Source organism: Sceloporus occidentalis, unplaced genomic scaffold (genome assembly GCF_023333645.1).
Source record: "Sceloporus occidentalis isolate IW3139 unplaced genomic scaffold, rSceOcc1.0.p SCAF_34, whole genome shotgun sequence".
NCBI lineage: Eukaryota > Metazoa > Chordata > Lepidosauria > Squamata > Phrynosomatidae > Sceloporus > Sceloporus occidentalis.
Window position 1 is genome coordinate 7,497,197 of NW_028317014.1, and position 13,725 is coordinate 7,510,921.

Sequence of the window (13,725 nt, forward strand, 5' to 3'; positions counted from 1 at the left end):
TAACCATTAAAAATGCTTATATTTTGTGTGTAACTCCTACTGTTAAATAATTAGCTCCACCCACTTATGTAAATACATGTGCGCCGTTAAATAAACTTTGAGACTTCAAGAATGAGTAGTGTGACTTCTTCATAGAATATCCGTTACCCTCTTACGACTGTTATAACTTATCAACGGCAGACATTTCAACCCAAAGTAAGAAAGTGCAGAACCTGCTGTTATGTTTCCCTTTTTTGTGTTTCGTGGAGTTAGTAATATGAAGTTGTGCTGCACATGCTCTTTAAGATAGCACAAAATGATTCTTGTGACTGTTAATGTTAATATACGGCCAACACTATTTAACTACAAGCGAACCATGAGCACATCTTTTTTTCTCATTTTTTTTTATTATTTCACAAGAAACAGCTTTTTAAAAGGCTTAATACCAAACAGTGTTGCGCAACTGATAACTGAAAACCGATTGCTATAAAGATACAATTTTTCTGTTACAATACTTTAAAAAAAAAAGTGATATTCTTTCACATGATGGATTTGTGGTTATTTAAACATTCTGTTAATATGCGTAACATTCAGCTATAGTTGTTTATGATACTTTCTTAACCCACGGAAAAGCGGGCGATCAGTTTGAGAAGTGGAGAAATCAGTAACAATCATTGGTATTGACTGCAATAAAAAAAAGCTTCAGAACAGTTTGTTTTTTCACATGCATTTATTCTTTCGCAAATTTATTGTAAGTATGATCTTAAATTCTTGATGACATTAAACAATTTTTTTTTTGTAATTTCCAATGATTCGATCAAGTCTCCACTTGCAATGAAACTCCATAAATAAACGCCACGACAATCAGGTTTTCATGCAATTTTACTTTAATTTTAGATATATTCATATTCAATTTTTTTTTTTTTTTTTTAGTGACAGCTTCTTTAAGATTAAAGCCTTACCAAACCTTAACATGCATAAAGCGTCGTTTGTATATATATACACACGTATCGATATAAACGTGTTAGTGAAGAAACATTCATTCTGCGTCCTTCTATAGGAAGGAAACTTGTGTGCGATATTCCTTGTTTGCTGTGCACCATACACGTAATGCCATGCAATAATTGTATGTCATTGACAAGCATAGTAAATTATATATATGTATGTATGGACTCCCAATAATCATTATGACTGCGGTAATGGCAAAGTAGCAAGTGGCATGTGTGTTTAATGCCCTTTTTACAGTTTCTTGGCACAGTCGGGGCAGTAAATCTGCTCGTTATGGCGTACAAAGCGCTTGTTAGCCAGAGAGAGAGAACACTTCTTGCAGGTGAAGCAGTACTCATGCCAAGAATGCCCTTCGTAGTTCACGACATTGGAGCCTTTTCCAAATCCTGTTGGAAGAAGTAAAGGATTATTTTAAAATTATGCACGCAGATTACTAGCGGAATCTCTGTGGAAATATATATTTTATATATGAGGGGCGTTCAAAATAATAAATGCAGAGACTTGGTAGTATGAAGGGGAGACTCCAGCCATTGTATGCATTTTAATGCATATACTAGCTGAGTGGGCCCTTTAAATTATGGCAGTGCCCCCCCCCTTGTCACTGGAGGGTCACTATAGAAGCCCACAATTTCCCCCCACAGCGCCATCAGCATGTTAGACGTACCGGTGATTGGGTTGTTACATCCAGAGCACTTCTTAGCCACGAAAGTCTTGTAACAATCAACGCAGTAGTAGGCATCTTCTACGGCAGTGAAGCGCTGGCCAGCGAGCTTCTTGTGGCAGGTCTCGCACACAAAGCAATCGCCGTGCCAAGGCTGGTCCTGGTAGGTTATCCCACCGGACGTTATAGGCTGAGGAGGAAGCCATCAAAACGCTTGATTAAAACAGTTCAACTTTAATTGCACGTAGACATTTTTTTAAACGCATATGCTTAACATCTAACCAGTGTCTTAAAATATAAAAATACAAACATGGATAGTAAGTGGTTTAGAATGCCACTTTATACGCAGTACTTACATTCTTGCACTTCACACAGTGTTTTGAAAATTTTTGTTCATGGCAGGCAACGCAAAAGATATCCGTCCCTTTGGGAAAGAAACTCCCTGTCCCTATCGCTTGCTTGCAGTTGCTGCATATAAAGCATTCCTCGTGCCAGGCGCTGCCCTTGTATTCAACATTGCGTCCTCCTGCAACATGAAACGGAAAAACGTCGTAAACCTTTTCTCATCCCTTCACACCACACATGGGGACAATTTGCTCAGTGGAGATCGAAAGACTGTTGATAAGTCAAACTGATAATTTTCCTTCATGCTATCATTTCAAAGTAATTATAGAAGGAAAACCTGTCTTACTTCCTCAAATAAAAGTCCATATTATTTACAGCACATCTACCCTTTTCAGAACAGCCCTGGAATAAAGAATGAATGCAAGGGCTGCGTGAAGGTCCATTGAATGGTCATTATGGCCAGTTATTGGCTTTAGGGCAGTTGCGGCCTCTGGATAAATCAGCTACAAGGATTTGTTTCCTCCACCTGATTTGTTTAAGGTCAAGATAAGTGCTACGGAGGCCATGGTTGCAGAACGTGGCTGTCTGAGATGGTACTCGGGCCAGCAGCGAAGTTTTCCATAAAAATGCAGCTAAAGCTTCTTAACTGCTTCTGTAACACAGGGAGACCACGTTACCTGGTGTAATGTGCTTGTGGCATGCACCGCATCGGAGGGAGTCCTCCCGGGTGGTGCACTTGGAACACAAGATCTTATTGTCTTTAGCAATAAATTGCTCGTTGGCCAGAGGATGGTAGCATTTAGCGCACCGGAAGCAGGTGTCATGCCAATAACGGTTCTTGTAGTGGAGCTCCTGTTCAATGACAGAGGTTTGAGAATAAATAGATATATGCGACTTCTTGTTGTGTACACACATTAAAGCAATAGACATATCTATGCATTTTTTATGATGTATCTATATTATTTATTATTGCCACCTAAAAAATATGTACGTTAATTAAGAGACCGTAAACCAATCTATGGGGATTAATCATGAAAAAGTACAGAACAATATGAGTCTGTATTACACATGTTGGGATTCTGTAGTAGGGCACGTCATGTCTATTTTCACTGCTTGTGTTCATTGTGTAATGATTTGGGCATGCACTTGATCTCCACCAGATGGAGGTATATAACTTGGGAAAATTACTTAATGTGAGAAAATAAACAAAAAGTTGGCTAATATTGAACACGCCGGTTTATTTTTTAGGCCTTTGATTTTTCACATTCATTCTCTGGAACGGGGATGTTTGATGTGTTGGATCCATGCATGTGCAAACACTGATCAGTATCCGAAAGAGACACGGGAGAAAACTGCTTCACTGCCTGATAACAAATAACCATTCGGCCCATTTAGTCAACTCAGACCTTAATGAGCCATTGGTCTCATATTAGAGTCAGGATATCCAAATGCATATCACGTGCATGTTTACATTCACACACACACACACACACTGTGTCATTCATTCAGCCTCCCCACTAGTTCTTCATACCTTGGCGTCCGCACCAATGGGTTTTCTGCACTCCGCGCAGGTGTTGGCACATATCTTCTCAAAGCACTTCACACAGCAGTTATGTCCGTCCTTCTCCACATACTTCTTTCCTTGCAAAGGGGCTCTACAGTAGTGACAATCAAAGCGTTCTGACATGGTGCCCGCAGTGTAGTGACGTGGACCTATTACAAAGAATACAAATGGTTAGAAGACAAATGAAATTCCCTTGAGTGTTGTAATGTGTAACATTGCACATATTTTGTGTTCTTTGCTTCCCAAAGTGTCCAGCTACACGGCTGTGAAAAAACATTTGCTCCTTCCTGGTTTCTTTTTTTTTTGCTTGTTGTCACATTTAAATGTTTCAGATCCTAATTTTAATATAAGAAAAAAAAACTAATGCGAGTAAACACAAAATGCAGCTTTTAAGTCTGCATCATTTTATTTGTTGAAGAAAGTAATTGCCCCCCCTAAACCTAATAACTGGTTGCGCCATCCTTGGTGGTAACAACTGCAATCAAATGTTTGCGGTAACGGCCAATGAGTTTTCTACATCACTGTGGAAGAATTCGCTCTTCATGGCAGAATTGTTTTAGTTCAGCCACATTGGAGGGGTTTCCACATGAACGGCCTTTTTAAGGTCATGTCACTGCATCTCAATGGGATTTAAGTCAGGACTTTGACTCGGCCTCCAAAACCAAATTTTTTTTTCTTTTGAGCCAATCAGAGGTGCACTTGCTTATGAGCATCTAATCATTGTCCAGCTACATAACCCAACTGAGCTGGAGCTTAAGGTCACAAACTGATGGATGGACATTCTCCTTCAGGATTTTCTGATAGAGAGAAGACTTCATGGTTCCATCAGTTACGGCAAGCTGCCCAGGTCTTGAAGCAACAAAACAACCCAAGAACATCACATCAAAACCACCGTGTTTGATCATTGGTATAATTGCTGTGTTAGCTTTATCCCAGATGTAACGGGACCCAAGGTCTTCCAAAAAAGTTCAGCTTTTGACTTATCAGTCCACAGAATATTATCCCAGAAGTGCTGGGGTCATCAAGCTGTTTAATTTGGCAAATGTGAGACAAGCCATTGTGTTCTTTTAGTCAGCAGTGGTGTTCGCCTTGGAACTCTCCCATGGATGCCATTTTTGCACAGTCTCTTTGCTATTGTAGAATTCTGAACACTGGCCTTGACTGAGGCAGTGTTAGTGAGACATGTTGGTCGGGTTCTTTTGTGATCTCCTGGATAAGTTTTTGATGCGCTCTTGGAGGAATTTTGGTTGGCCGGCCACTCCTCGGAAGGTTCACCGAGTTTTCTCCGTTTGTAGATAACGGCTCTCGCTGTAGTTTGCTGGAGTCCCAGAGCCTTAAAAATGTGACCATTTCCAGACTGATAGACGGCAGTGACTTTATTTCTCATCTGTTCTTTAATTTCTTTAGATCGTAGCATTATGTGTGTTTTTTTTAAACCTTTTAGCCTACTACACTTTGCAAGACAGGCTCTATTAATTCGTTTATTAGTTTAACGTAGTAGAGAGTACAATGAATGCTTTGTCTAAGTGAAACCGATTTTTTACGTGTAAAAAGGGTTGATTAGTCTGCAGCCCTGGATTTACTTTTTTACTTAAAATTCTAAACAGCTTCAGAGATGGAATGTGTATTGCACTTAAGTATTACGTGGGCTGCTTGGACCGTTTATAGTGTTTATAAACAGCCGCGAAGCATCTGCTATGTATAATGGTAATGGGAGAGCACAAATATCAACCAGAAAATGCCAGTGTTCCTTTCTAGAACTCTGCATTTCATACCTGCCAACTGTCTTGTTTTGGTTGGGAGGGGTAACTCCTGTCTCAACAGTCAGCCTTTATGCCTATTCATGGATGGGAACTGGCTGCTCGTAACGTCTGTCTCACGATGGCCCGTGATTTGTTACATGGATAGAGTGGATTAGGACTGTGAGTTACACAGATGAGTTCTGGCAAGGCGTCACATAGTGAGTGTGGACCATGATGCCACGATGCAGCTCAGACACCATAAGCTACTAGTGGTTACAGGCGTACACGCTGGGCCATGATCAGATTTAGGTTTGAATGTGGGATTGCCTGGAATGGCCATAGAACGCACAGGGGAAATGCTGATGTGTATTCTTCATCTGCACGGTAAAGCAATCCTCTTATATGTTGGATTAGCCTTCAGCACCCGCTACTGCTACATGCTTTAGCTACATTCTATCTTCTAATACATGTAACATAAACATATTAAACCCGGGAAAGTTTGGGGTCACATGGAGTACATTTCTAGCTGAAACATAATTGCAAAGGGGTTTTCTAATGATCAATTAGCCTTTTAAACTTAAACATGGATCAGCAAACACAACGTGCCATTGGAACACAGGAGTGATGGGAGGGATAAAGGAGTGATGGGAGCAGGGGCGGGCTGGGGGGCAATTGCCCCCCAGGCCGCCCTGAATCTGGGCCGGTGGGCTTAGTTTGCGGCTGGATTGAATGCGGCCGTCGTGCCGGTAGCGTACCTGGCGGGGGGCGGCCCGCCCCGGCTGCCACTCATCTGAGGGGTGCCGGCGCGGCAACTGTGGCTGTGCCCCGGGATTTGAAGCCACGCCTACCATCTTCCGCACCGGAAGGACGGGACACAGAAGAAAGGAAGAACGAAGAGGAGGAGAAAAAGTGACAGTGACAGAAGAAAGGTAGGACAAGATTCAGGGAGAGTGGATAGTGTGTGAGAGTGATGGGTGTTATGCTGAATGTTTGTGAATGAGGGTTTCAGATAGCATGGATGTGTAAGTGTTGGGTGATGGCATGGCATAGGGAGGCTGTAATCACATTCCTTTCATGCCCAGATTCCAGCATATACTGGCTGCCTAGGCATGATAGGAGTGTGATTCCTGTTATCAATTTTTTTTTTGGTCCAACTTTGGTGTGTTAACAACACTTTTATTGGACAGAATAATTATATATATATATATATATATATATATATATATATATATATATATATATATATAATTGCTAACAGCAATCACACTCCTATCATGCTAAGTCAGCCAGCACATGCTAGAACCTGGGCATGATAGGATTGTGATTGCTGTTAATTATATATATATATATATATATATATAAATTAATTAATATTGTTGTTGATTTTTTTTTAGTCTAATTTTGGTGAGTTACTTTTAATAAAGTATTTTAAAGTTTTTTGGGGTTTTTTTTGGTTTTGGCCAAGTGAATGCTGAATTTTCAGTTTAGGTCCAGAATTTTCATTTTGGTGCATCCCTACTAGATACTAAGCCAGTCACTGACGTGGTAGGCCTACACCACATCAATGTTTGATTTAGTATATAGTGATAGGGGTTGTAGTGCAGTATTGTCAGTGTCTGGCTCAATGTATAGTGATAGGCACGCATTGACGTCAATGTGTGCCTCAGTATATAATAGTTATGCTGTACCCCTGTCAATGTTTGCCTAACCATAGAAACTATGCAGTTTTAAAGTGTGTGTGGGGGGGTGCCACATACAGTATATGCCACAGGTGACAAATACTCTCGGTACGCCCCTGCATCATGCGGCAGTCAGACCCAATGGCTGTGCCTCAGCTCTTTGTCCCACGTCTTAAAAGGGGTGGGATGAAGAGCTGAGGCACAGCCATTGGGCGGTGCGGTGCGTGCACGCCGGCCGCTTTGATTTCATTAGGCGCCGGTGGAGTGACTGCCGCACAACAGCCGCTTTCAATGTCGCTCGCAGCCGCTTTGGTGGCGCAATGGGCCAGTTGACTAGACTTGCCCCCCAGGCCTTGGGCTGCCAGCCCTCCCCTGGATGGGAGTACGCCTATGAAGATATTCCAATAAATTCAGCCGTTTCCAGCTACAATAGTCATTTACAACATTAACTTCTCCACTGTTTTTCTTCCAAAAACCAAAGGACATTTCTAAGTGACCCCAAACTTTTGGCAGTTTTGGAGTGCACATACTCCAAAGTCCAAAAAAGAAGAATATGGAGATACCTAGTAAAGAGGGTACAGAATTTTGTAACATCACATTGTTTTTAATGGGTTTCATTGTTGGGGTTAAATTCTTTGATCCCCAACACAGTTCTGTAATCAAGTCTCATCTGGCCTCGTGATGGCCCCTATGAGAGAGACCGAAGTGACCCTATGTTGTGCCATTAGAATTCAGTATAATCTATAATCATATTGGGAACAATCCCTCAAATCCAGATTTAAAAATGTTCTGGAACTTGACTGCTTTGGCCAGATCTCCCCAGTTATGTTAACCTTGACCTTGCGCCTTAAACTGGCAAAATAACTACTTGTCACCGGTTACTAAATAAAGCAAGCAAATCCACCAACAGATGCTGGCATATCCGCCAACGGAGGAGTTAAAGGTCGAAGGCAACGTGTTGCTGTAACCTTTATTAATGTCAATATTAAACAAGTGGCGCTTGCGGTATTCGCAGCCGGAGCCAGGGCAGGCGTTGCAGCTGATATTTGCCCGCAGCTGTCGGTGTGAATGGCTAAAAGCTTAGACGTGCCAAAAGCCATCTTGTTGTTAAGGCATTTTCTGCAGGCCGGGTCAATTGAAGGAAGCCTTGCTCTTTATGACTCCTCAGATTAACATCTCACTAAAATACTTTGTCGCTTGTGGCCATGTGGGGTTAGGATAGTTGTATGAAACTCGTTGTAAGGATGTACATTGTCGCGTCTCTGGTCTCTAACATGTAATGTGACTGATGGGCTCTAATAAATGGTTAAAAAACTAAGATTGGCAAATTATTCCAGCAAATTAGAAAATTTTAATATGTTATATTTAAATCAGCTCAGTGATTGTTTGGCTTAAAATGCATTTTATATATTTTTATACTTCTGTTGGGTACTGACCTAAAAAAATGAATATGTGGGGAAAATGAATTTTAAGGGAATTATTTTTTATTTCACAGAGCGAAGAGGAAAGTAAAAATGAAAGCGATAAGTTCTATATCTTCCTTTGATAGACATTAGGTATCCAGTATGTGATAATTGCTGCCTTTGAGAGACATTAGGTCTCCAGTATGTGATAATAGCTGACTTTGATAGACGTTAGGTATCCAGTATGTGATAATAGCTGACTTTGATAGACATTAGGTATCCAGTATGTGATAATAGCTGACTTTGATAGACATTAGATCTCCAGTATGTGATAATAGCTGACTTTGATAGACATTAGGTCTCCAGTATGTGATAATAGCTGCCTTTGAGAGACATTAGGTCTCCAGTATGTGATAATAGCTGACTTTGATAGACGTTAGGTATCCAGTATGTGATAATAGCTGACTTTGATAGCCTTTAGGTATCCAGTATGTGATAATAGCTGACTTTGATAGACATTAGGTCTCCAGTATGTGATAATAGCTGACTTTGATAGACATTAGGTCTCCAGTATGTGATAATAGCTGCCTTTGAGAGACGTTAGGTCTCCAGTATGTGATAATAGCTGCCTTTGAGAGACATTAGGTCTCCAGTATGTGATAATAGCTGACTTTGAGAGACATTAGGTCTCCAGTATGTGATAATAGCTGACTTTGATAGACGTTAGGTATCCAGTATGTGATAATAGCTGACTTTGATAGCCTTTAGGTATCCAGTATGTGATAATAGCTGACTTTGATAGACATTAGGTCTCCAGTATGTGATAATAGCTGACTTTGATAGACATTAGGTCTCCAGTATGTGATAATAGCTGACTTTGATAGACATTAGGTCTCCAGTATGTGATAATAGCTGCCTTTGAGAGACGTTAGGTCTCCAGTATGTGATAATAGCTGCCTTTGAGAGACATTAGGTCTCCAGTATGTGATAATAGCTGACTTTGAGAGACATTAGGTCTCCAGTATGTGATAATAGCTGACTTTGATAGACGTTAGGTATCCAGTATGTGATAATAGTTGCCTTTGAGAGACATTAGGTCTCCAGTATGTGATAATAGCTGACTTTGATAGACGTTAGGTATCCAGTATGTGATAATAGCTGCCTTTGAGAGACATTAGGTCTCCAGTATGTGATAATAGCTGACTTTGATAGACGTTAGGTATCCAGTATGTGATAATAGCTGACTTTGAGAGACATTAGGTCTCCAGTATGTGATAATAGCTGACTTTGATAGTTGGGTAGACATGAGAACATCCCACACCTTGGTTTTTTGGCCATATCCCATCGCAACGGAAATGGTTCCCGCACAACATGGACCCTTTCCAAGAAAAGCCTTAGCACCTGCACCCCATCTGCTCTTCTGCTAGAAGTAATGTTTGTCGCGTCATTGGACTAAATCTAACTTTCTGTTCTGCCATTTATAAAACATCTCACATTGAGGGCTAAGGGCTATTTAAATACATCAAGGGATTTAACAAAGTGTAAGACGAAATAATATCTCAAAGGAGAAATGTTAGAACAAGAGGTCATAATGTTAAAATTTGAAGGTGGGAAGCTTAGATGTAATGTAAAGAGATTTTCATTTACTGAGAGGGTGGTAGCTAGGTGGAACAGCCTTCCAGCAGAGGTGGTAAAGGTTAATACAGTAATGAAATTTAAACATGCATGGGATAGGCAAAAATCTATCCTGAATCTAAGACGAGGCCAAGGACCGATTAAAGTCTGAGTCTTTACATCAGGGGAAAACAGGCAGATTAGACTGCCATCAAATTCCATATTTCCATGACAATTCAGGAAACTACAAACGCTAATGACACCATGATAATATCAAATAACGTTATTTTAGGCATATGAGTCATCAGAGCACAAAGGAATGATATGACTCTGACTCTGATGTCTCTGGATCCTAATAACAAACTCAACCAAACAGAGATCTGGCCGGCTGCCCGCTAGCCGCTCTCTGCCTGTCAAATGATATCTGGAAAGAAAGTGACAGTTGCAGGATAAACAATGTATGAGCTACGAGGCGTTTGTCCCCAACGTTTACCAAACCACATTCATCCGCTCCATATCAGAAGAATTCTACTGTAATGTGTTTGCCATTCAGCTTGTAGCCCAGACAACAGCTCAGCGTTGCTATTTGACTCCTTCAATAACCGTTCATCATATAATAATGGAAATATTTATATCCTACAATGGAACTTCATGGTATTGACCTTTGCTATTTCTTTTAACCTTCAAAGACACAACAATTTAAGGTAGGATATTTCCTAAAATGGAAGAAAAGTACTAAAAACAAGAATGATTTAGACTTAGAAGAGGAACATAGATGGTGTGAATGGAAGCACAACTCAAAGAAGTTGGGAACATTCCGGTGGAGAACAATAATTCATTAGGTGTTCAGGTATTTCATGGAAATGATGATACCTTACGAGTTATAGTTTGACTCAAATGGGAAAGCTGGAAATCTCACACATTCTCTCTGCTTCCTCGGAAGAAGGTACCAAAGATGAACACAATCATCGGTGATTCCATCAACCATCATTTGGTAATTGGTATCTACACTGATTCAACGTCGCAGGTGACCTCCAGCTTCATGTTTGGAAGCTGTAAGGAAAATCCCTACTTTAAGACAGGTGACCTGATGGAAGAAATGTATACAAACCGCAAATCTACGTGAAGTAGCAAATATTGATGTATTTAAGAAGTTATTGCTGAAACTATTATACAGTAAAAAAAAAATCTTATTTAAATCTAGTTTCCACATTTCCTAAATTGTCCAACATTTAAAGATTTTATTGTTTTAACCTTTTTTTTATTCTATAAACTGCTGTTTTAGTATAAACCTCTTCCTTATGAGAACACCACGAGCACATCATTCCTGACTGTATCTCTAGCTCACTCGAGTCAATGGGGCATCACTGGAAGCCAGACTAATTTATCATTACAACAGGGAATTGCTTTCCAGCCACCTACTGTTTCTGTGCATAGACCGAGAGCTGGGACGATAAGGGTTACGAGCGTCTATCCGTGTAACATCACAACCATCATTTGTTGCTTTAACACAATACAGCTTTTTTATACTTATCTTAAACCTGTTACAAAGCTACCAAATATAATCTGCCACAATCATACCTTTTAATAATATTAAATTATTATCTCTCTATATGCACATCAGCTGGGGTTTTATCTAGTAAATGGAGCGTCAAATGTAACTTCAAATAAAACGCACACACTACAGGTCGACATTGATTGCTATTAAGAGCTAAAGTAAAAAATTCTGGCAAATAATACAGTTAAATGTAAACGCATACGTGAAAAGAACAAAATCAAACAGAGCAAAATAATACAGCTGGATTCAAACCATTTTCTTTATGATAACATTTGCAATTTGTTTAGTTTTATTAAAAAGTGTGTAACAGTGCAAGAAATCAGGTTAGATGGTGAATAGCCATCATTTACTTGATAGGGATAACCCTTCATAATGAATAGTTAGTCCCATGAAATTAAGAGGTTAATCTCACATACACTCGTCCTTTAGTGCCATTTAGTTAATAAGCCCCAGTGAGTATCTGTTACAATTTTATATTGCTTTATATAATAATAATAGAAGTGCCACGTTCGCCATACATCAGTAACGATTAAGAAATAAAAGCTAGCCCCGTGGCAAGTAGTTGAATATATTCTTATCCTATTGTAGTAATAGTGGCTACCATTTACCTGAGTGTCTCTCAAAAGCCATTGTAGCAGAATATTCAGAGTCCCACTTAACCAAGAGCTGTGTTCGTAGCTGATACCAAATCGTTTGATAGCATCCATTTACTGGAGGCTATTAATAAGGAGACACGGGCGAGCGTTCACACCCCTCTCGGGGGATTTCGTGTTTAATCCCACTTGAAAAACAAGACCATTTTTGGTTATCTTATGGGAGAAGAATAAGGTCCAAAAAAAAAAAAGTGTACACACAAAATGCCCAAACATCTACTCCGATTTCTAATTTAGCTTCCCGGCAAATGCAGGAGCGGAGGAGTCCGATCCCTGAGCGAAACCTAATATCCCACTCAAAGATCAATGTCTGCTTCGTTTATCAATGGAAAGTATACGTCAGTCCTCAGAACATCACATACTATATTATTATATATATATATATATATATATATATAATACGGGTCTATACTGTCTGCCGGCTCCATGCTATATTATTATTAATACGGGTCTATACTGTCTGCCTGCTCCATGCTATATTTTTATAAATACGGGTCTATACTGTCTGCCTGCTCCATGCTATATTTTTATAAATACGGGTCTATACTGTCTGCCTGCTCCATGCTATATTTTTATAAATACGGGTCTATACTGTCTGCCTGCTCCATGCTATATTTTTATAAATACGGGTCTATACTGTCTGCCTGCTCCATGCTATATTTTTATAAATACGGGTCTATACTGTCTGCCTGCTCCATGCTATATTTTTATAAATACGGGTCTATACTGTCTGCCTGCTCCATGCTATATTATTATAAATACGGGTCTATACTGTCTGCCTGCTCCATGCTATATTATTATAAATACGGGTCTATACTGTCTGCCTGCTCCATGCTATATTATTATAAATACGGGTCTATACTGTCTGCCTGCTCCATACTATATAGTGCTGTCTCTGTACATATCACCAATCACCAACATTACATTGCTACTAAGCATCTGCTCACATAGAATATGATGGGTTTAAGCTCTAGGGGATGGTGGACGGTACTGAATGTCCCAAAATACTGATGTATTTTACATTATTTTACGTCCCTGACAACTTTTTCATGTTTTCAGCCAATCTCCTGCACGGAAAATAACGAGGGGATGGGGAAAAGGGCAAATATGGGGGTTTTACATAATTCCCCCCATGCATTTATTCAAATGCATATGATGGCCCAGAGTGTCCCTTTAAGAGTTTTCACAGTATATGTTTGACACAGGGGACAGATATTCAGGATGAGGACATGGGAACTGCGTCCCTGTAAGAAATTAATGAAAAGGTATTGTTTAGTAATTTCTATACCAAAAACAGGTATAAAAATCTTTATGCGGCTCAATTCTATAGAATGTAAGTTAAAATATATATATTGATGGGAGCCATTGCAATAAAACACACCTTTTACTACTAAAGTATATGCAGAGCCAATGAAAGACTGAATAGTCCCCAAGGTAGTAACTATTATAGGACCTATTCCCCTATATAAATAAATATATATATATATATATATTTATATATATATATATACACTAAATC

At 39.7% G+C, this 13,725-nt stretch overlaps 1 protein-coding gene across 1 annotated transcript; it reads right to left on the reverse strand.

The window, feature by feature from the left end:
* Positions 1-1,218: 1,218 nt before the first annotated feature.
* Positions 1,219-3,695, reverse strand: LOC149298202 (four and a half LIM domains protein 1-like). The gene is made up of 5 exons (XM_089487738.1): positions 3,525-3,695; positions 2,671-2,845; positions 2,005-2,174; positions 1,652-1,838; positions 1,219-1,373 (listed from the first exon to the last, which is right to left on the reverse strand). Exons 1-5 carry the CDS (start codon positions 3,678-3,680, stop codon positions 1,219-1,221), a joined length of 843 nt encoding a protein of 280 aa, XP_089343864.1. The 5' UTR covers positions 3,681-3,695.
* Between the last annotated feature and the right edge of the window lie 10,030 nt (positions 3,696-13,725).

Excerpts from the sequence above, each read along its gene's own strand:
- LOC149298202 (XM_089487738.1), bottom strand. The coding sequence starts at position 3,680 with ATGTCAGAACGCTTTGATTGTCACTACTGTAGAGCCCCTTTGCAAGGA. Across the intron at positions 2,846-3,524 it reads CCATTGGTGCGGACGCCAAG|GAGCTCCACTACAAGAACCG; the intron begins GTATGAAGAACT and ends GTCATTGAACAG. Across the intron at positions 1,374-1,651 it reads ATGTAACAACCCAATCACCG|GATTTGGAAAAGGCTCCAAT; the intron begins GTACGTCTAACA and ends TTCTTCCAACAG.